Below are 21918 nucleotides of genomic sequence, written 5' to 3' on the forward strand. Positions count from 1 at the left end.
TATTTACAGGTACACCTACATGCTAGAAAAGGGCATTAGATCACATTATAGATGTTTGTGAGCCACCATGTGGTTGCTGGGAATTGAACTCAGAACCTCTGGAAGAGCAGTGCTCCTAACTGCTGAGCCTGTGTGTTTGGTTTTTGAGACATGGTTTCTCTGTAACAGCCGTGGCTGCTATCCTGGACTCACTTTGTAGATCAGGCTGGCCTAGAACTCACAGCAATCTGCCTGCCTCCCTACCTTCCAGGTGCTGGGATTAAAGGCATGTGAAATCATGCTCATGGTGTGTTTAGTTGCTAAGTTTTATTTTATGTGTACAAGTGTTTTGCCCACATATGTGCATGTGTACCATAGGCCTGGTTGGTGCTATGGAAGTCAGAAGCATTGGATCTAGAACTGGACCATATGGGTGCTGGGAACTGAATCCAGGTCCTGTGGAAGGGCAGCCAGTGATCTTACCTACAGAGCCTTCTCGCCAGCCCTTTTATAAGATTTTATTTCATGTATATAAGGCTTTGGCTTGCATGTATGTTAATGCATCTTATGTGACATGACACCATAGGGGGCTAGAAGAGGGAGTGACATCCCCTGGAACAGTGAGCCACTGAGCCACCCTTTGGATGCTGGGAACTTAATCCGGGTCCTCTGGACCCGGAAGAGCAGCAAGTGCTGATTACAGCCTAGGAGACATCTCTCCAAGACAAAGATATTCCTCATTCTCCTCCCTCTCCCTCTTCCTCTCCCTCTCCTTTCTCTCTCCCTTTTTCTCTCCCTCTCCCTTTCTCTCTCTCCCCTCCCCCTCTCCTCCCCTTTCTTTCTCACTCAGATTTATACAGTATTTGGCCTGTAATTGAGCTAGCATGTCAGAAGAGGGCACCAGATCTCATTATAGATGGTTGTGAGCCACCATGTGGTTGCTGGGAATTGAACTCAGGACCTTTGGAAGAACAGATAGTGGTGCTCTTAACCTCTGAGCTGTCTCTCCAGCCCCCCAAAGTTATTTTTTAAAAGAAAAAAATGGCTGAAATAATTGAACTAGTGGAGAATTTTATCAGGTGATGGAATAGTAAGAAAAGACATAGATAAGAATATAGAAGTTTGAGGCTGTTGGTAAGAGTGAAAGAATATTGGTGTTTAAAAAGGACTTCCTTTGTAGACCAGGCTGGCCTCGAACTCACAGTGATCCATCTGCCTCTGCCTTCCAAATGCTGGGTTTAAAGGTGTGTGCCACCATGCCTGGCTACCTTTAAGTTTTCAGGAACATTTTTGTTCCTCCTATTTAGAAAGAAATGGGAAGCTGACCAAATGGCACTGGGAAACAGGGAGAAGGGACAAGCCACTTTTACTGTAGGTTGTTCTCTATATGCCAGTGGATCTGTGTACATTCACTCATTGAACAGATATACTGTGTTCCCTTAGTTACTTTATTAGATGTAACATATTAAATGGTAACATACAAAGTGATTCTTCATGAAACCTATGGTCTAATAGTGAAGATAGAACAAGTAAATAATTATGAAATGACATTTTTTTGATGGATCCAATGAAGAAAAAGAACCCTTGTTATGAGACACAGATGTAAAGGATTTTAGAGTCTGTGGTTAGGAGTACCCCAGGTAGCGCCACTTAAATTTAAGACATTAAAGAATAAGGAGTCAGAAGGATAAAAAGAACAGAGACTTTCTGGGAGAAAGAAAAATATATTTGAAGGGTATGAGGAAAGAACTTCATTTATTTACTTATTTTATAAATACTGTCTTGGAGCTAGGTATGGTAGCATATACCTGGAATTGCAGAATTTTGCATGTAGGGACAGGAAAATAGAGAATTCAAGGCCATTCTTGACTTCTTAGCAAGTTAGCAAGGTTGAGACCTGGCCTACAAACACAAGACCTGTCTCAAAAGGCCACTTTGAAGACTATTTGGAGAAAGGCAATTGTTCGTTGTCTAGGTAAAGCATCATGGTAGCTGGTACTAGGGCAGCAGCTGTAAAAATGCAGTAAAGAAAAAGGTATGCGCCTCTTGAATGTTTTATAGATACCCTTTATTGATGCATGTATTTGAGACAAACTGAACAGCTGATGAGCTTGGGGGTGGGGTGAGAAGCAGTCGACAGCTTCTTGATGGATTGGATATTAGGAAAGGTATCAACAATTATTTCATTGATGATTTCTGGCTTAAGGAACAAGATGATGGTGTGTGATTTGCTGAGATGAAGATGCTGAGTGGAAGAAAGGGTTTGGCCAGAAATCGTGTTTTGAACATCATCTGCAGACCCGTGCTTCAGAGGGTGGAGTCTGCCTTTATGTGAATGGTAGGTGCCTTGGGACAGGCTTCACGTATTTGTGAGACTGTAGTAAGATAGGTCCATGCAGTGTTTGGTTCTTGTTTTTGTTTTTTGTTTGTTTGTTTGTTTGTTTTGTTTTTGTTTCTTTCTTTCTGTTGCTTATTTTTGAGATTTGCCTTTTTAAAGACAGTCTGACCTGACTGGCCTGGAACTCAGTGTGTAAACAAGACTGACTTTGAACCCTGCATTGTACTGATTTTGCCTCTTGAATGTGGAGGCTACAGGTTTGCACCACTGCACCTGGCTTTTTCAGAGAGTATCTTTTTATAGAAAGAAGAAGCAAGTTTCATACTTCTCCTAAACCTTGATAACTAGGGGCTAGGCACATGGCTTAGCAGTGGGAGCGCTTACCAGAGTTTGGATCCCAGCAGTTAGATCAGGCAACTCTAGCTCCAAAGGATCCTGTGCACTCACTTCTGGCCTCCATGGGCAACTGCATATACACCATAAGAACCTGCATATACACATGGCACACACATACAACACACACACACACACACACACACACACCCCATAAGAACCTGCATATACACATGTGCACACACATCCCCCCCCCCACAGTTAAATAAATCTTGAAAGATTAGCTTCTTTTAAAAATCATAACTAGCTGGGTATGGTGGTACACACCTGTAATCCCAGCATAGGCGGACCTCTGTGAGGTCGAGGCCAGCCTGGTCTATAGAGCGAGTTGTAAGACAGCGACGGCTACACAGAAACAATAACAACAACAACAACAACAACAACAACAACAACAAAACCTGTCTCAAAAACAACAACAACAACAACAACAAAAAACCACAGTTTTTTTTAAAAGATCATGAGATGATCTCTAGCAATACACTTAAACTTTTGAATGCTTATTTTTAAAATTTGTTTTTTTTTCTCACCAAGACAGTTTCTCTGTGTAGCCCTGGCTGTCCTGGAACTTTCTCTGTAGACCACGCTGGCCTCAAACTCAGAGATCTTCCTACCTCTGCCTCATTAGTACTGGAATAAAAAGTGTGTGCCACTACTGCCCAGCTCACACTTTTGAGTACGAAGTTTTGATAGTTCAGTGGGTAAGTGTCACCACCAAACCTAACAACTTGGGTTCAGTCCCCTGGATGCACTTGGTAGAAGACAGAACCTACTCTTGCAAATTGTCTGCTGCTCTCCATATGTATGCCCTCCTACCCCACATATAAACAAATACAACTGAAAAGTAAGGTGGCTGGCAATAGAGGAATACTCTGACCTCTAACCTCCATAGTCATATGTGCACACGTGTACACATCTGTACACATATACATATTAGCACATACAAACAAATGATAAATAAAATTAATATAGGAATGTTTAAAGCAGTCTTTTTTCTTTCTTCTTTTTCTTTTTTTGGTTTTTCAAGACAGGGTTTCTCTATGTAGTCTTGGCTGTCCTGGACTCACTTTGTAGACCAGGCTGGCCTCAAACTCACAGAGATCCGCCTGCCTCTGTCTCTCGAGTGCTGGGATTAAAGGCGTGGGCAACCACCTAGCTAAAACAGTATTTTCAAAATTTATTATTTGTATATGTGTGTACCATGATGTGCATTTGGAGGTCCGAGTGTAACTTTGTGGAGTTACTTCTTTCCTTACACCTTTACATGGATTCTTCCTCACCCAAAGGCATTTAAGACTAGATTTGACATCTGTTTAGTTTTACAATTGAACCAATGAGGTACATAAAAATTGAATTGCTTGAGGTCCATATATTAGAGAAGACTTTGAGAAATTCCATATTTTAATGAATTCACTACTTACCTAAGTATGTAACAATATACTAACTGGTTTACATTGGTCAAAGTGTCTAAAAATCAGTGGTATGCTGGCCTTAGGAAGCCGTTTTGTAGACCAAGCTGTTTGCCCTTTTTTGTTGAGTGACTTCTACTTCTGTTATTTATAAATATTGCCTCATACTTCACTATAGTATTTTGTTGTTATTGTTATTGTTATTGTTGTTGTTGCTTGGCCTTTATTTTATTTTATTTTTTCAAGACAGGGTTTCTCTGTGTATCCTTGGCTGTCCTGGAACTCACTTTGTAAACCATCCTGGCCTCGAACTCACAGAGATTTGCGTGCCTCTGTCTCCCTGAGTGGTGGGATTAAAGGTGTGCGCCACCATCACCTGGCTGTGTTTTGCTTTTTGAGACTGGGCATGGAACTCAGTATCTAAGCTAACTTGGCCTCAAACTCATGGCATTCCTCCTACCTCAGCCACCCGTGTACTGCAATTACAGGCATGAGCCACTCTGCCTAGCTTAGTTAGGTTTTTAAAAACTATTTTTGTTAAATTATGACAGATGTGCAGAAAAGCATATAAATCACGTGTATTCAAGTCTGTGATTTATTACAAGGTAAACATATCTCTGAAACTACCACCCAGCTTAAAAAAAATTGAACATTATCATTAGCAGTCCGGAAACTCCCCTCATAGGCCTTTCTAATTACAACTCTCTTTCTGTCTTTCTAGAGGGGAGCATTTCTCTGACTTCTGTAACCATAGATTAGCTTTCCGAGTTTTGAACTTTATTAAGTGGAATTACATACTATATATTCGTATGCATAGCATTTCTGTGATGTCCATGTAGGAATAGTCCCCTGTATAGTCTCATTGTGTTTATTCTGATAGACACAGTTTTAGTTTTGAACTGTAGTTCATAATGCAGATATGGGCATTCGTGTCTTGATGAACGTGCACCCATGTGTGTGTATTTCTAAGAGTGGAAACTGAGTTATACATATGTGCATGCTCAACTTTTGTTTTGCAGATTTGTTCCAGTTCATGCATATGGAATAAAACAATACATAAAAGTGCTAGTTATCAATTTTTTCTTTTTCTTTTAAGAATTACAGATTTATGGGCTGGAGGGATGGCTCAGAGGTTAAGAGGCCTGGCTATTTTTCCAGAGGGTCTGAGTTCAATTCCCAGCAACCACGTGGTGTCTCACAACTATATATAATGTGATCTGACACCCTCTTCTGGCTTGTAGGTGTACATGCAGGCAGAGCGCTGTATATATAATAATAAATAAATACATCAAAAAAAGTTACAGATTTGTCTGTTTTATATATGTGAGCTATTGGTGGTTGTAAGCCACCTGATTTGGGTGCTGAGAACTAACCTAGGTCTTCTATAAGAGCAGTAAGCACTTTCAACCACTGAGCCATCTCCCTAGCCTGAGACTCTGTCTTTGAGTGTTGTTGTTTTTTTAATAAATCAGCTATGGTGGCACATGCCTTTAATCCCAGCACTCAGGAGGCAGAGGCAGGTGGATCTCTGTGAGTTCTAAGGTAGACAGGTTTACACAAAGAAACCTTGTCTCCAAATAGCAAGAAAAAAAGTTTTAAATAAAAAAAAAAAAAAAAAAAACAAAAGTTAGCAGGCACAATTTCCAGAGCTATTGACAGGCTGTATATATCATATAAGCAAGTATCCAATTTGTTGCTCTTCCATACCTTAGGCCTGAAAGGTCAGAAAAGTCCTTAAGGTGTTAGCTGGCTTTTTTTCTTTCTTTCTTTTCTTTTTTTCTTTTTCTTTCTTTTTTTAGTTTTTTGAGACAGGGTTTTTCTGTTTGGCTGTCCTGGACTTGCTGAGTAGACCAGGCTGGCCTCGAACTCATAGTGGATGCCTGCCTCTGCCTCCCTAGTGCTGGGATTAAAGGGCATGTGCCACCATGCCTGACTCTTTATTTCTTTTTAAATATTTATTTATTTTTACATATATGAGTGCTCTATCTGCATGTTCACCTGCATGCCAGAAGAGAGCATCAGAAACCAGTATAGATGGCTGTGAGCCACCATGTGGTTGTGGGAATTGAACTCAGGACCTCTGGAAGAGCAGACAGTGCTTTTAATAGCTGAGCCACCTCTCCATCCTCAGCTGTTTTTTTTTTTTTTTTTTAAAGATTTACTTATTCATTATGTATGCAGTGTTCTGCCTGCATGAATACCTGCACACCAGAAGAGGGCATCAGATCCCATTACAGATGGTTGTGAGCCACCATGTGATTGTGGGAATTGAACTCAGGACCTCCGGAAGAGCAGACAGTGCTCTTAACCTCTGAGCCATCTCTCTAGCCCCTGCTGGCTTTCCTAAAGTAGTATGAAGTTGAGCCGGGCGTGGTGGCGCACGCCTTTAATCCCAGCACTCGGGAGGCAGAGGCAGGCGGATCGCTGTGAGTTCGAGGCCAGCCTGGTCTACAAAGCGAGTCCAGGATGGCTAAGGCTACACAGAGAAACCCTGTCTCGAAAAACCAAAAAAAAAAAAAAGTAGTATGAAGTTAAATTTTATATATTTAGTAAGAAGTACATTTTAAAGCAATCATTTATAGTATTTGAAGGAAATGGAATGGAATTTGAATGTGAAATGGCATTTTAGAAGTGCTGAAATTGTTTCAAGATCTGATTTAGTTCTGAAATCCTAAGTGAATTTGATAGGCATGAAGTGCCTGCATAGAACTTGGAATGTGTTAAACTGCTTCAAGGAAAACTCCAAGAAAGGAAATCCATGGCACTATGATGTCATAAGAGCCAAAGTTCTTATAAAAAGAAGTTGTCACTTGGACGGAGTTTAGGAAACATTAGAGCAGTTTTCCTTGTGGGTCAGAAGTTGTAGTAGGAGCACCAGCGATGAGTTCCCTCTCCCTTCCTCTCCTCTTTTCTTACTCATTTGTGGAGTGACGTGTGTGGGCCACAGCATACATGTGGACGATTACTCGCCTTCTATTATTTGGTCGTAGGGATAAAACTCAGGTTGTCGGGCTTGGTGGCAGATATCTTTACGCGCTGAACCGTTTTAGCAACCCTAAAGATAGTCAGTCTGTTTGTCTGTCTTTCTATTGTTTGGTGTAGGCCTTTTTAGGGATGAAATCTAACATTGCCCAGATTGGTTGGTTTTATTCCTCTTCATGTCAAGAGGCCTGGCTATAGTACTTATTAAAGCAAACATTTTATCACTGTATGACTTTCTACTCTCATGAGATTGTATTTTACATGTTTTTGTTTGATTGTTTTGTTTTCCACGCCATATCTGTAATGCCAGTAACGACTAAGGAAATGGCTGAGAGTTCAAGGCCAGCCTGGGCAACATAGCCAGACCCTACTTAAGAAAAATCAAAACAACAGCAACAAAGCTTTTCTCTCCCTTTCTGTGAGATACAAAGACTGAATGCAAACAAAGTAAACAGTTGAATTTAGTAAATGAATTTAGCATCTGGAGAGGAAAGTATTAATAATATCAAACAATACATGAGCATTAAAAACTTTACTTTTCCAAATTTTTACTTGAAAGCAAAGTCTATAAAATAAAAACATACTGAAGGTGAGATCCTGTAGTGCTAAGGGAGAGATGGAATGTGTTCTAAGAAGCTTAGTTGGAAAACACCAACTATTTACATAATGCCTTACTTGGATTATTTTACAGTTCTTCTATATGATCACCCTTCCCCATTTTTAGAGATAAGAAACAGAGTTTCACAATGACTTTCATAGGATTACACAGTGTGTAAATGATGCAGCTACGGTTCCAACCATGCTGGCCAGTTTTCAGAGGACACACAGCCATTATTCAGCAGCACTTACTTAGGAGACTGAGGCAGGATGACTGCCATGTGTTGAAACCTGGGCAGTATAGTGAGTTTCTCCAGAGACCCTGACTCAAAAAGCCAAAACAAAACAAAACTCATGAACTGCTGCACTGAAGGGTTTTGTGTACAGTGTCAACAGAAACTGTTCTCTCTATAAGGGATATTGGGGAATTTAAAATAGGATCACTGGGCCTTTTTTTTTTTTTTTTTTTTATAATGTGATAAAATGTCCATAATTGTGTTTGCCATCTGTATTAGTCAGGCTTCTCTAGAGGAACAGAATTTATAGACTGAATCTATCGATCTATCTATCTATTGATTTATCTATCCATCTATCCTTTTTTTTTTTTTTTTTTTTTTTGGTTTTTTGAGACAGGGTTTCTCTGTGTAGCCTTGGCCATCCTGGACTCACTTTGTAGACCAGGCTGGCCTCAAACTCACAGCGATCCGCCTGCCTCTGCCTCCAGAGTGCTGGGATTAAAGGCGTGCGCCACCACGCCCGGCTTCCATCTATCCTTCTATCTAAAAAGGGGATTTATGAGAATGATTTGCAGACTGTAGTCTAGCTAGTCCAACAATGGCTACCTATGAACGGAAAGTCCAAGAATCCCATAGTTGCTCAGGCTGGATGTCTGACCTGGTCTTCAGTATATGCTAGAATCCCAAAGAAGTAGGCACCAGTGCCAGTGAAGGAATGGACTTGCTAGCAAGCAGGCAGAGAGCAAAAGCTTCCTTCTTCTATGTCCTGATCCAGTCTTCCAGCAGAATGTGTGGCCCAGATTAAATGTTTGTCTTCCTGTCTAAATACCTGGATTAGATGTTGATCTAGCTACTTCAAATTAAGCAAAAATCTCTCACAGGCATGCCCTCCATTTTTGGGTTTCAGTTCATTCCAGATGTAGTCAAGTTGACAGCCAAGACTACCATCACCCCATCTCAATAAATTATTTAGATTTTTAAGAAATGCTTTTCTATTGTATGTGTATGGCATTTCACCTCTGTGGGTGTTTGGGCACCATGTGTGTGCCCAGTGCCTGTGGAGGTCAGAGGAGGGCAACATATCTCCTGGAACAACTAACTCAAGGTCATAGATGGTTGTGAGCCACCACGTGGGTGCTGTGAACCGCACCTGGGACCTCTGCAAAAGCAACAAGCACTCTTAGTTGCTGAGATACTTCTCTAGGTGAAGACATTCTTCATTTTTTTTATTAGGCTTATCTTCCCTGAGCCACGGTTCACACTGTGTATGTGGAGGCCAGACGATAACATGTAGCAGTTGCTTCTGCCTCCCGCACCTGGATCCTAGGAATGAAACTCAGATCGTCAAACTTGGCAGCTTTGCCTTTACCTGCTGGGTTAGTAGGTAAAGTCAGAAAAAAGACAAGAGATTCTAAGGGCCACCAGATAAGAGCTTGGCAGTGAAGATTTAAACCTGTGCCTCTTCTAACTATGCAGTGACTGTCTTGTATTTACCAGATATTTTTCAGTGAAACCTATTTTTGTTGTTGTTTAAGGCAGGGTCTCACAATGGCTTGAATATCATTTCTCATTAATTAATTAATTAATTAGCTAATTAATTAATTTTCAGTTTTATTGGGACAGGATTTCTCTGTGTATCCTTGGCTGTTCCAGAACTCAGGCGGGCCTTTAACTTGGAGATCCACCTGCCTCTGCCTCCCGAGTGCTGGAATTGAAGGCATGTACCACTATCTCGTGGCAAATCTCAATTTAAGTAAATACTTTATTTATTTAAGAGAAGGCCAGAAGAGGATGTCAGATCCCATGGAACAGTTAGGAGCCACCCGGGCATGCTATTAAGAACGAAACATGAGTGCTCTGGAAAAGTAGGATGAACTCTGGATCTGAGTGAATCTTAAATTTGACCTTAATTCATTTGTTTGCTAGTTGCATGTGCTTTTGGGGACAGTTTCACTAGTTAGCTCAAACTGACAGGCATCTTGCTACCTTCTTCCCTCTCCCAACTACTAAGTTATTATTGCTATCATTTTTAGTTTTTGCTTTATATTCTTTTGCATATGTGTTATGTGTGCTCACATGTGGGTACATTGGAGCCACGTTACCCCCGTAAGGAGGTCAGAGGACAGTTTTCTGGAGTCTGTTCTCCCTGTCCAATGTGGGATTGAACTCTAGTCAGTAGGCTTGATGACATGTATCCTTTAACTTGTTGAGCCATGTCTCAGGATAAGTAGTGTAGATCATCGTCAACATATCAAGAATACATAGAGGATTTATGCAGTTCTAGAGCACTGAGGATTACGCTTGGAAGAGGAAAAAAATATCATGGCTACCTGAGTCTTACTTGTCCTTTACCATGGAGCTAAGTTTATGGCTCCACCTTTTTCCTTTCTTTAATTTTAATGAGTAAAAGGTTTTTGCCTGCGTATACATATTTGCGTAAGACATCTGATCCCCTGGGACTAGATTAACAGATGTTGTGAGCCACCATGAGGGTGCTGGGAACAGAACCGGAGCTAAGAGCATGTACTGTTCTTCCAGAGGACTCAAGTTTGCTTCCCAGCACTCACACCAGTCAGCTTACAACTGCTCCAGAGGACCCAATGTCCTGTTCGGGCCTCTTTGTGCACTCACAGGCATGTATAAATACACACTTAAAAATATTTTTTACGAAGTTCCCATCTTGAATCTGATTTAGGGAGTTGTTAGCTATTTTCATTGTCCAGTACCGCTCTCTGTGGTGCTGATGTTGTCACAGGTCTCAGCCTGTCCGCTTCTCTTCATTCTCTTTTCTTTGTACTTATCAGACCGGATGGTTCCAGTGCCCATGCTCTCTATCTTCCTTTGTTTGATTACATCTCCCTGTAGTGGATTTCAAATTTGTTCTCTTTTCAGCTCTAAAATTTCTGATGGCTCCTTTTAATAAATGCTATTTCAGTGTTTTTAATTTGTTTAAGTCATTGTCCTAGTTATTTTCATCCTTGAGCCATGGTTTCCATTAGCTTTCTGAGCACATTAACAGAGTTTATTGATTCTTTGTCTACTAAATTCAGTAACTTTTTAAGGAACAGAGCCTATGTGTCCTTTTCTTTTTGTATATGTTAAGATGTGTGTCTGTGTGCGTGCATGCATAAAACAGACATATTCAGCATTTGATATTGCAGATCTGTAAATAAGATTATTTTAAGTCTTGTTCCAGCATTTTCTGACCCTGGCCTTTGAAGGCTGGAGTCATTCATTTTTGAGTAATTCTGTCCAAGCATCCTATGAAGTGACTGCGTTTCTTTTCGGTAGTCACGGAAGTCTCATCTTTAGCTTGGGGTCAGACTCCATTTTCCATTATTTCTCTTTTGGTTCTAGGGACTGAATCCAGGGTTTCTTCCTTTACCTTAAAAACTTTCCCACTGCTATACAAGTATTTTAATACAAATTTTCTTTAATTAGTAGGATTTGCTTTTTGTTACTTTTCTCATTATTCTTTTAGTTGTAAACCTCAGTTTTCCAAGTTCTTGCTAAAGTTGGTTTTGATGAATCCTTTTTGCTTTTTGAAACACTGGAAAGAAGGGCGTCTGAAGCTGCCTGCCAGGCCATTTTGCTGACATCATTCTCTCCTGCCTGCCTTTTAGTGAACCAATGATGCCTTTGTGGCTGAAGCAAGGGAGTGATCAAGAGAGGAGAGCAGGGCGGAAGGCTGTTGAGGTGGGAGTGGAGGGCTGTAACGCAGTCAGAATGAGGTGTGCTGCTTTTATTATGGTGCAATACAGAATCATTGGAGGGTTGTCAGGGAATTGACCTGAAACAACCGGCATAAGATCACACCTGCTATTTCCTGTTTTGAAATACAGCCAAGTAAAAAGCAAGGGTTAGTGTCATACCTATTACAGAGGAGGAGAAGCCAAACATGTGTTAGGTATATAGGCTTGAAGTTGAGGCAGAGATTAATAGATATAAATTTGGAAATTACCAACATATGTGACAGTTAATACCACGAAACTATTTAAAATTATCCTGAGAGTCAGTATAGACGGAAACGAAAAAGACTAGAGTACCCTCAAGTACCCCCAACATTTAGAGGTTAGAGTGTTTCCAAATACCCTAACATTTAGAGGGCAGTGTACTCTTAAGTACCACCAGTATTTAGAGCAATGTTCTCAAGCTATGGGTTGCAACCTAAGACCATCCTACATATCAGATTTTTACATTATGATTCATAACAGTAGCAAAATTACAGTTATGAAGTAGCAAGGAAAGTAATTTTATGGTTGGGGTCACCACAACCTGAGGAACTGTATTATAGGGTCACAGCATTAGGAAGGTTGAGAACCACTGCTATAAAGAGGAAAGAATCGTGTGCTGAGTCTGAAAACGAACATTCAGAAAATAAGGAGAAAAGTGAGGTGAACTTCTTGTTTATCATTAAGCATTGCAAAGACTCCTCGGTGGTAATTGTAACAAACACTGCTGATAGACCAATTAAATTCAGAGTGAAAACTGAGGAGAGTATTAGTATGCCTTTGGCTGGGTCAGTATAAGGAGATGGTGGGACTAAAATTGATTTCAAGAGATAAAGTGCACGTGGTAGCGCATATGTATAATCCTGATACTCAGAAGGCTGGAACATGGTTGCCCTGAATTCAAGGTGAGCCTGAGTAGCTTAGGTTCTGCTTAAAAGCAGTAAAAAGAGTTTGGGGTGTGGCTTGATTAACATATATAATACCCCCTGAGTTTATCCTCTGTTAACACACAGACACAATACTTGCTTTTGTTTTTTTGTTTTGTTTGTTTTGTTTTGAGACTGAGAGGCCAGGTGAAGGGGCAGTTCAGGCTAGCTGAGAGTTCACTGTACAGCCGAACTGTACTTGAAGCAATCCTCTCTCAGTCTTCTGTGGGCCGGGATACAGGTATGAGGCCCCATGAATAGGGGAAGAAGTTTCAAAAATGTCTCCTGAGGTTAGTTGGAATACTTGACTTGCAGGCAGGAGTCTTTTTCTGGAAGATATGTATTTAGATTACCAGGTAATAGAAATATTCTTATGGGAAGAATATAGTTTCCTACATATTTTAATTCTTTTTTTCAAAGATTTATTTATTTATTATATATACAGCATTCTGCCTGCAGGCCAGAAGAGAGCACCAGATTTTGTTATAGATGCTTGTGAGCCACCATGTGGTTGCTGGGAATTGAACTCATGACCTTTGGAGGAACAGTCAGTGCTCTTAACCTCCAGCCCCATATTTTAATTCTTAATTTTGTGCAGATTTTTAGTAGTCTTTTTTGCACTTTAAAAGGTGTTAATAATGTTGAGACAATTGAGTTCATTATTTGTAGATATATGCATTTTCATTTAATAATTGTTTGAAACTTCTAGGACAGCTAGAAATATATAAAAAAAAACTCTAGCAAAAGCAAAAACAACCCCATACATACACACTTGTGAGGAAAAAAGAAAGAAAGAAAGAAAGAAAGAAAGAAAGAAAGAAAGAAAGAAAGAAAGAAAAGAATATTTAAAAATATTTATAATGACTCAAGGCAAAAAAAAAAAATCTTTTCCAAGTAAGCTGGCGCGGCAGTATTAACCACTGTGATCATTTTACTCAGTCCGATTTTAGCTAGCTAGGTAGCTCACACCAATAATTCCTGTTCTTGGGGAATCTGTGGGAAGATGGCTGCTACAAGTGCAAGAGCAGCCTGGGCTATGGTCCTTATACATGCTATAAAAGAATTCTACCATAGACTTTAGTTTTGTTTTGAGACAAGGTCTCAGCAAGTTACATAGGCTGCTTTGAACTCAATCTCCCTAGTGCCCAGATGTTGGTTCTTTGTCCCATAGAGCAGAACCAATAAGCATGCTCAAAGTCACTTAAAGATAGAGAGTTCCATTCGGGGTTGGCATCAGAAGTCAAGCTCTCAGGTCAGTGTGCATGTCCCTTACGCCACCCCCAGGTGAAAGAAGTTAGGTTATATTCCTTGTTAGGATGGAAGGCTCAGGTGGATTAGTACAGACGGAATAGTTAGGACTGTTCCAGCAAGGTATCTTGTCTCCAAGACTTATTTGTTTCTGCCTTAGTACTTGACCGTGTGTGTGTGTTGTATAAATTGTACACTCGATCTTAGTGCAGAGCCAGCGAAGAACTGAAATTGTAAAACAGTCATGGTGCTGATGGGCAGGAAATTTACTTTGCAAGAAGATGGTAATGAAATGGGAAAACAACCAGTGGTTAAGAGGGCAGTCAAGTCAGTTTGGCCCAGCCTGGCTCTGCTGTGCCTAGCATCCCCCCCCCCCCCCCCCGAAACTCACTATCTTGAAATAAGCAAGGCATTCTTAGTGCACATAGTAATCATGCAGGGTGTAATTGGGTCAGTTCCCAGGAAAGGAAATTAAGGAAGACCACTAGGGGAATGCAGAAAACAAAACTTGGTTAGCAACACAGGGAAATTTTGTTTTTTGTTTTCCCCCTGGTTTTCTGAGACAGAGTTTCAGTCCATAGCCCAGGCTGCTCTTGCACTTGTAGCAGCCATCTTCCCACAGATTCCCCAAGAACAGGAATTATTGGTGTGAGCTACCTAGCTAGCTAAAATCGGACTGAGTAAAATGATCACAGTGGTTAATACTGCCGCGCCAGCTTACTTGGAAAAGATTTTTTTTTTTTGCCTTGAGTCATTATAAATATTTTTAAATATTCTTTTCTTTCTTTCTTTCTTTCTTTCTTTCTTTCTTTCTTTCTTTCTTTCTTTCTTTTTTCCTCACAAGTGTGTATGTATGGGGTTGTTTTTGCTTTTGCTAGAGTTTTTTTTTTATATATTTCTAGCTGTCCTAGAACTTGCTCTGGAGGCTGGACTTGAACTCACAAATATGTGTCTGCCTCACACTCTTTAGCATTAAGATTAAAAACGTTAAGATGAAAGAAGAATGAAATTATTTTTGTTTTAGAAAAGCAAGAAAGCAGAGGTGAGAAAGAAGAGCCTGGTGCCTGGAATAACATGCTTAAGTAAAGCTTTTACTTAAGCCTTGTATCATTTATAGTCACAATACACCAATTTAAGGTATTTAAAATATTTTTATTCATGTAGTTTACGTACTATATGATTTGATCCATTTAAATGAATAATTCACTGGTTTTCTACCCTTTTAAACATTTTTATCACTTATGTCTGTCTGTCTGTCTGTCCTTGTGTATATGAGTTTGGCATGTATTGTGGTTGCAGCAGTTTTATCTGTCAAGACATCTCACTGACCTCATTCTTCCACCTCTTCTACTTTTTTAATTTTAGTGTTTCTTAACTTAAAAATGTGTGTCTATGTATATATGAGTGTATGTTCCACGTGTCTATGTGCCCATGGAGTCCAAAAGAGAGAGAGTGTCAAGTCAGAGTTTCCAGAGCTGGAGTTAGTAGGCTTTGTGAGCCTCTCAGTGTGCATGTGAGACCCAAACACCGGTCCTCTGGAAGAAGAAGAGTGAGCGCCCTTAACTGCTGAGCTGCCCCTCCTCCTCCTTTTTGATGACAGAGCCTTTCTTTTAGTCTAGGCTGACTTCCAACTTAAGATTCTTTAGATTCACAGGCATACACCACCACACCCAGCAGTGGTTTCTAGTAATCACAGACTTGTTTAAATATCACTGTAACCAGTTTAGAACATTTTCATCACCTCGAAACATGTGGCCAGTATTCACTGGTCACCAGTCACACCACACATCCACCCTACCTTCAGCTTTATAACCACTAACCTACAAATCTCTATAGATTTGTTAGGAAGATGGCAAGTTTGAGGCCAGCCTGGGATACATATTGAAACTCTGTCTGCAAAGGAGGGTGTGGGGGAAGCAGAGTACACCTCTGTAATTGTTTTCTCTCACTTAGTGTAAGGTTTTCACAGTTATCAGTTATGAGTCAGTGTTTCATTTTTGTTAGAGTTTTAGTTTTTGCAACGCTGGGAGTTGAACCCAGGTCCTTATACATGCTATAAAAGAATTCTACCATAGACTTTAGTTTTGTTTTGAGACAAGGTCTCAGCAAGTCACATAGGCTGCTTTGAACTCAATCTGTAGCCCAGGCTAGCCAGCCTTGAACTTGTGACCTTAAATTTCAGTCTCCAAGTAACTGTGATTATAAGCCAGTACCACCAAGTCCAGCTCACTTCTTTTTATTACTAATACTTCATTATACAAATATACCATCCTTTTATTTATGTATTTATCAGTTAGACAGCTGCTTGTTTCCCATTTGGGTATTGTGAATAAATACTGCATTGGGCATTGCCATGTAAGTTTGTGTTTAAGTGTTTGCTTTAAATTCCATTGGTTATTTATTGAGAAGTGCAATTATTAAACTAGAAGGAAACTGTAGTTTTAAAGTTTTGAGGACTTGCCAGACTTTTCTACAGAAGCTACATTTTTATCACTAATTGTATAAATTCACTGACTCGCTCTTTCAATCTATCTTCCTTCCTTTCTTTCATCCTTCCTTCCTTCCTTCCTTTCTTTTTCTGCTTAACCACTCTTGCATTCAGTTATTTTCTTGGTGTTTTTACTTTGTCATTCTAATGGTTAAGAAATGATCTTCCTTCCTTTCTTCCTTCCTTTCTTTTTTGTTTGTTTGTTTGATACAGGATTTCTCTGTGTGATCTTTTATGATTTTGGTTTATAGTTCTGTGGTAATTAATGGGGTTGGATTTTTTTCCTTGTCATTACTAGAGATTTATATAACTTTGGAGAATTAGCTAGATTAAAAAGAAATATTTGGGCTATTTTATTACTAGTAACTTCTTGAAAATGCTTTATATGTTCTAGATATAAGTCCTTACACATTTTAGATATAATTTATATATTTTTTTTTTGTTTTTTGTTGTTTTTTTTTTTGAGACTGGATTTCTCTGTGGAGTAGCCCTGGCTGCCCTGGGACTTGCTCTGCAGACCAGGCTGGCCTAGAACTCAAAGATCTGCCTGCCTCTGGCTCTTGAGTGCTGGGATTGCAGGTGTGCAGTGCCGTGCCTTCCCACCTTGGGCTCTTGATTTTAGTGATGTAGCCAGAAACTTCTCAGGTCAAAGCTTTTCATCTTGATGAAGTAAACACTAGGCTTTCATCTGACTAGGATTGGAGGAGTATTTTGTACCATGTATTATATATATTATAATGTATTCCAACCCAGTGAAACTCTAAAAAGTTCCACAGTAATGTGTTCTTTCTAATTGTTTTATTGTATCTACTCTTCCTAAAACCAAGTTAAGGATAAGTAAATTGCTATGAGCTATTATTTCTATTTTTACCCTCACAATTTGTGTACAGTGAATAACTTTCTACTCTGCGACTCAAGGGACAACTGCAGTACCTGGGCTTCCATCACCCCAACCTCCTCCTGCACTGTTCTTCACGTCATCCCATTTTACACCATAGTTTTCTCCAGTTAAGATTTTTGTAAAGTATTTTATATTCCAAATGCTTGTTTTGGTTTTGTTTTGAGAAAAGGTTTTACACGTGAGCCCAGACTGTCCTTGGAGACTCCCCATGTATTCTAGACTGTGGCTGCGTGTGGCTTACTAAAGCAATAGATACCATTGTGATCAACATCTAGGGATAACTTATGCAAATTTGGTAGTTGAGCTGGGAGGTGATGGCTTAAATCTGAGCATTTGGGAGGCAAAGACAGGTGGATCTCTGTGAGTTCTAGGCCAGTCTGCTCTACACAGTGAGTTCTAGGACAGCCAGGGCTATTACATGGAGAAACCCTGTCTTGAAAAACAAAAACAAACAAAATAAATTTGGTAGTTGTTACTTTTCAGAATTAAAAAAAAAAAAAAATCTCTATAGTTGACTAGTTAGTAGAGATTTTATTTAGGGGTGTGTGTGTGTGTGAGTGTGTGCGCGCACGCGCATGTGCATGTGTTTTATTTTGTTTGAGATAGGGTTTATCTTTGCAGCCCTGCCTATCCTGGAACTCACTCTATAGATCAGGCTGGCCTCAGACTCACATAGATCCTCCTGCCTCTGCCTCCCAAGTGCTGGGATTAAAGGCGTGCGCCATCATTCCTGACTTAAGCTTTTTTTTTTTTTTTTAAAGATTGTTATAATTTTATCATTTGTTTAGCTCAGGCCCCTGTTTGTTTTCTGTTTAGCCTGAATTCCAGCATTTGCATAGTTTGATAAGTAAAATATGAAACAAGTATATTCCTAATGATTTAGCAGCTTCGCTAGTGATGTAGTAATGAGTGTAGCTGGCCGTAGGAAGATTCGTGCATTTCCTTCACAGGAGCCTAAGTCATTTGGCTATTAGGCTGCTCTTCCTTGGTAGAGAAGCAAAAGCACCGTGTGAGCTACGTGAGGGAATGTTCCAGCACACTGCAGCACACTCGTGCTAGTGCTGTCAGCCAACCAATCCACATGAGTTTTATTTCATTCTGGGTCACCTTCTCCTGACATCTTTAAAAGTGTGCTTCTGGCATTTCTGCATATACCCTGTGGGATCTGGAGAAGGCGACCATAATCTACTGATGAACCCAGGAACACCTGACAGTAGCTCCTGTAAATCTACAACATTTTGAAGGGCAGTGCCTAGTCGTTCTAATCACTGACTCGAAGTGCTCGGCATGGCTGGGTGACACACTGTAGGGATTCTTTTACATTATTCCATCATAATATGTATACTTCAAAGTAAAGAAATGTGCATTTTTACTTTCTTTTTTTTTTTTTTTTTTAGATTTATTTTTGAAGATTATGCCCTCAGAGCCAGAAGAGGGTGTGAGGCATTTTTACTTTCAAATGAATACTTATATCTGCCACAGAAGCCTGTGTTCCTCTGTTAATAATAATAATAATAATAATAATAATAATAATAATAATAATAATAATAATTTGCAATGAATTATCACACACAAAGTACTGTGTTTAAGTTTTGTTTATATAAACTTAACAAATACCTACTACTAATTTTAAATTCCTTCTATTCTTATTTTCCTAGGATTCTGACGTGTCATGACATGTAGCCTGTAGAGCAATAATGAACACTGACCTGTTTTGGATTAGTTGACAACCCTCAGAAATGATACGGTAATATCTACCGCAAGGAAGCTGAACGTACTCTGCTTGGAGTGAACAACTCAAACTGTCATTGGAGTTTCAAAATGACAGACCCAATGATGGACTTTTTTGATGATGCTAATCTTTTTGGTGAGACCTTAGAAGGCTTATCAGATGATGCATTTGTACAGCCAGGACCGGTCTCACTAGTTGACGAGTTGAACTTGGGTGCAGAGTTTGAGCCTTTGCACATAGACTCTCTAAACCATGTTCAAGGTACTCCAACGCATCAGAAGATGACGGATTTTGAACAGTTAAATCAGTTTGACTCAATGAAATTTCATCAAGTTAATCAGTCTTTTGGCAGCCCAGCTGAACATGTATTATCTCCACATTCTCAATTTAATTGCTCTCCAATCCACCCTCAAAACCAACCCAATGGTTTGTTTCAAGATGTAGCAGATGGCAGTCCAATGTGGGGTCATCAGACAACTACTGGCCTTTCTAATCAAAATGGATCCCCCTTTCATCAAGGACATTCGCACTCTCTACATCAAAATAAAAGCTTTGTGGCACACCATGATTTTGCCTTATTTCAGGCCAGTGAACATCAAACACAATGTACTTCACTTCGCTCACAACAAAACAGAGGTAATCTTAACCCAGGGCAAAATTCTCTTGGCCAGTCTAAAAGTTTTATGGATGTCAATGTGTCTGGCGCGCACAGAGTTAATGCTGACCACCCGCCACACCTCACTCACGCTCCCTCCTCACAGCAGTCCCTTCCAGTGCAGTTTTCTCAGACAGCAAACCCTCCAGCACACTTCCTCAAGTGTGGCAATCACCAGGAAGGCAATTTTAACAGACCGTCTCCCAGCCTGACTTCCTGTTCTGTGAGCAACTCGCAGCAGTTTCCTGCACATTATTCCTTTTCTAGTGGTCGCGTGTCACCAAGCAGTCTCCTGCAGTCACCTGCTCTTCTTGCACCCAGTCATACACATCAGACTCTACCCGATTTTGCTGGAAGTAACTCCTTTTCACCTCATCGGGGAATTAAGCAAGAATCCACTCAGCATATGCTGAACCCCACTCCATCATTGAATTCGAATAATTTTCAAATGTTGCATTCGTCACATCCTCAGGGTAATTATAGCAATTCAAAATTATCTCCTGTGGACATGAACTTCCCAGATCCTGTTGACCCAGGACCTCAAATGGGTCATTTCAATGATCATGTGGAAACTAATGGTTTTTCTTCATTAGAAGATAATTTGCTTCATCAAGTGGACTCTCACCCGGAACCATTTGCTGGACTTGACCCAGAAGACCTCCTTCAGGAGGGTCTCCTCCCCCAGTTTGATGAATCACCGTTTGGACAAGATAATTCCAATCATGTTTTAGATCCTGACCTTGATCGGCAGTTTACTTCACATCTTGTAGCACGGCCTTCTGACCTGGCTCAAACTCAGTTGCAATATCAGGCTCGGAGTTGGCCTTCCTCATTGTCTAACCATCAGCACTTACACAACAGAAACCATCTATGTTTACAGCGACAGGTATGTAGTTCTGTTTTTATTGGGGCTGTCTGACGGGGAGTAGGCTTCTACTCAGTTCACTTTAAACGAAACCGATTCAGGATTTCCTAAAATCAGAATTCTATTGAGTGTGCATATTTTGACAGGTTTATCTTGCTGTTGCGATCTTATTAAGAAGCGATTCTTGGTGTTTTGGAGCTGTAACTTTTAATATGTCTTGTTGCTTTTGTGTTTACTTTTAACAGAAGGTTATTTTGTCAAAATTAAACCTTAGTAATCACAATAATTAAATAGGAAACAGCAGGCTGGCAATGGTTTGGTATGAATAAGATAGGCATAGAGCTGATGGTCCTATACAAGCTCATACAGATCTATTTGCACACCCAACATCTCTCTGATTGCTGAGCAAAGCACAGAGGAAGAAACTGACAAAACAGGCACTGTGGCACTCACCTCTGTAATCTTAGCTTGCAGCTGGCTGGGGCAGGGTTGCAAGTTTAGGCCACTTTGGATGTATTAGAAAAGCTGTGGAGAAACAAAACACACATCAAAATTGTAAAGCCAAGGTAATGTGGAACTTCAGTTAAAATTCAGTGTATTGAAAAAAATCATAAAATGTAGATCATTTGTTTCATTTATTAGAAACAATTTTTGACATTCATGCTTTTAAAATGTCTTTTTACATTTGTTTAATATGTGTATACGTGAATGTATTGGAAGCATGCATGCTGATGTGCATGTAGAGGTTGGGACTCTCTTTTCTGTTTCTGATCGAGATTCTGGGACCAAACTTAATGTCACCAGATTTGGCAGCAAGCACCCTTACCTACTGAGCCATTTCACCAGTCCTAATGTTCATGCTCAGTGCTGACATATTCATGGGGAAAGTACTAATGTGCATGGTTTTATTCACTGATAGACTACATTTCAAAATGTATGCATTTTGGAAATAATGTTGGAAAACATTTTGATACAAACATAGCAAAAATAATATATCCAAAATATATTGTTAAAATGTATTATTCTATCTGTGTGAGTGTTTTCCCTGTTTGCATGTCTATGTACCACGTACATTCCTGAGACCCACAGAGGCCAGCAGAGGTTATTGGCTCCCCGTGTGCTGGAGTTACAGATGGTTGTGGGCTGTTATGTAGGTGCTGGGAATTGAGCCAGGGTCATCTGGAAGAGTAGCCAGTGCTTTTAACTGCCAAACAATCTCTCCAGCCCCCAAAGGTATTTGATGTTTATAGGAGGGAACTGGAAACATCACAGCTTATTATTATATACAAATTTAATGGACTACTATGAACATTAAAAAGACCTTGAAGGCTAACACCGAGAAAATGTTAATGATACCCCAGGAATAAGACATAACTCCAAATTACGATCATGATAAAAATAGTTCAGAGTGCAGGTAGTGCAACCAGATTCTGTGCATTAG

General features: G+C 40.0%; 1 protein-coding gene across 1 annotated transcript in view; it reads left to right on the top strand.

Annotated features, from left to right (window-relative positions):
* Positions 1-21918, top strand: part of Chd9 (chromodomain helicase DNA binding protein 9) — a 169260-nt gene that overhangs the window by 35418 nt on the left and 111924 nt on the right. The window contains exons 2-3 of the mRNA XM_051168827.1: positions 2186-2317; positions 18884-20498. Of these exons, the coding sequence (XP_051024784.1) occupies positions 19047-20498 (1452 nt within the window). The 5' untranslated portion in view covers positions 2186-2317; positions 18884-19046. The remainder of the gene's footprint in view (positions 1-2185; positions 2318-18883; positions 20499-21918) is intronic.

The sequence above is a fragment of the Acomys russatus genome, chromosome 26 (assembly GCF_903995435.1).
Source record: "Acomys russatus chromosome 26, mAcoRus1.1, whole genome shotgun sequence".
Lineage (NCBI taxonomy): Eukaryota > Metazoa > Chordata > Mammalia > Rodentia > Muridae > Acomys > Acomys russatus.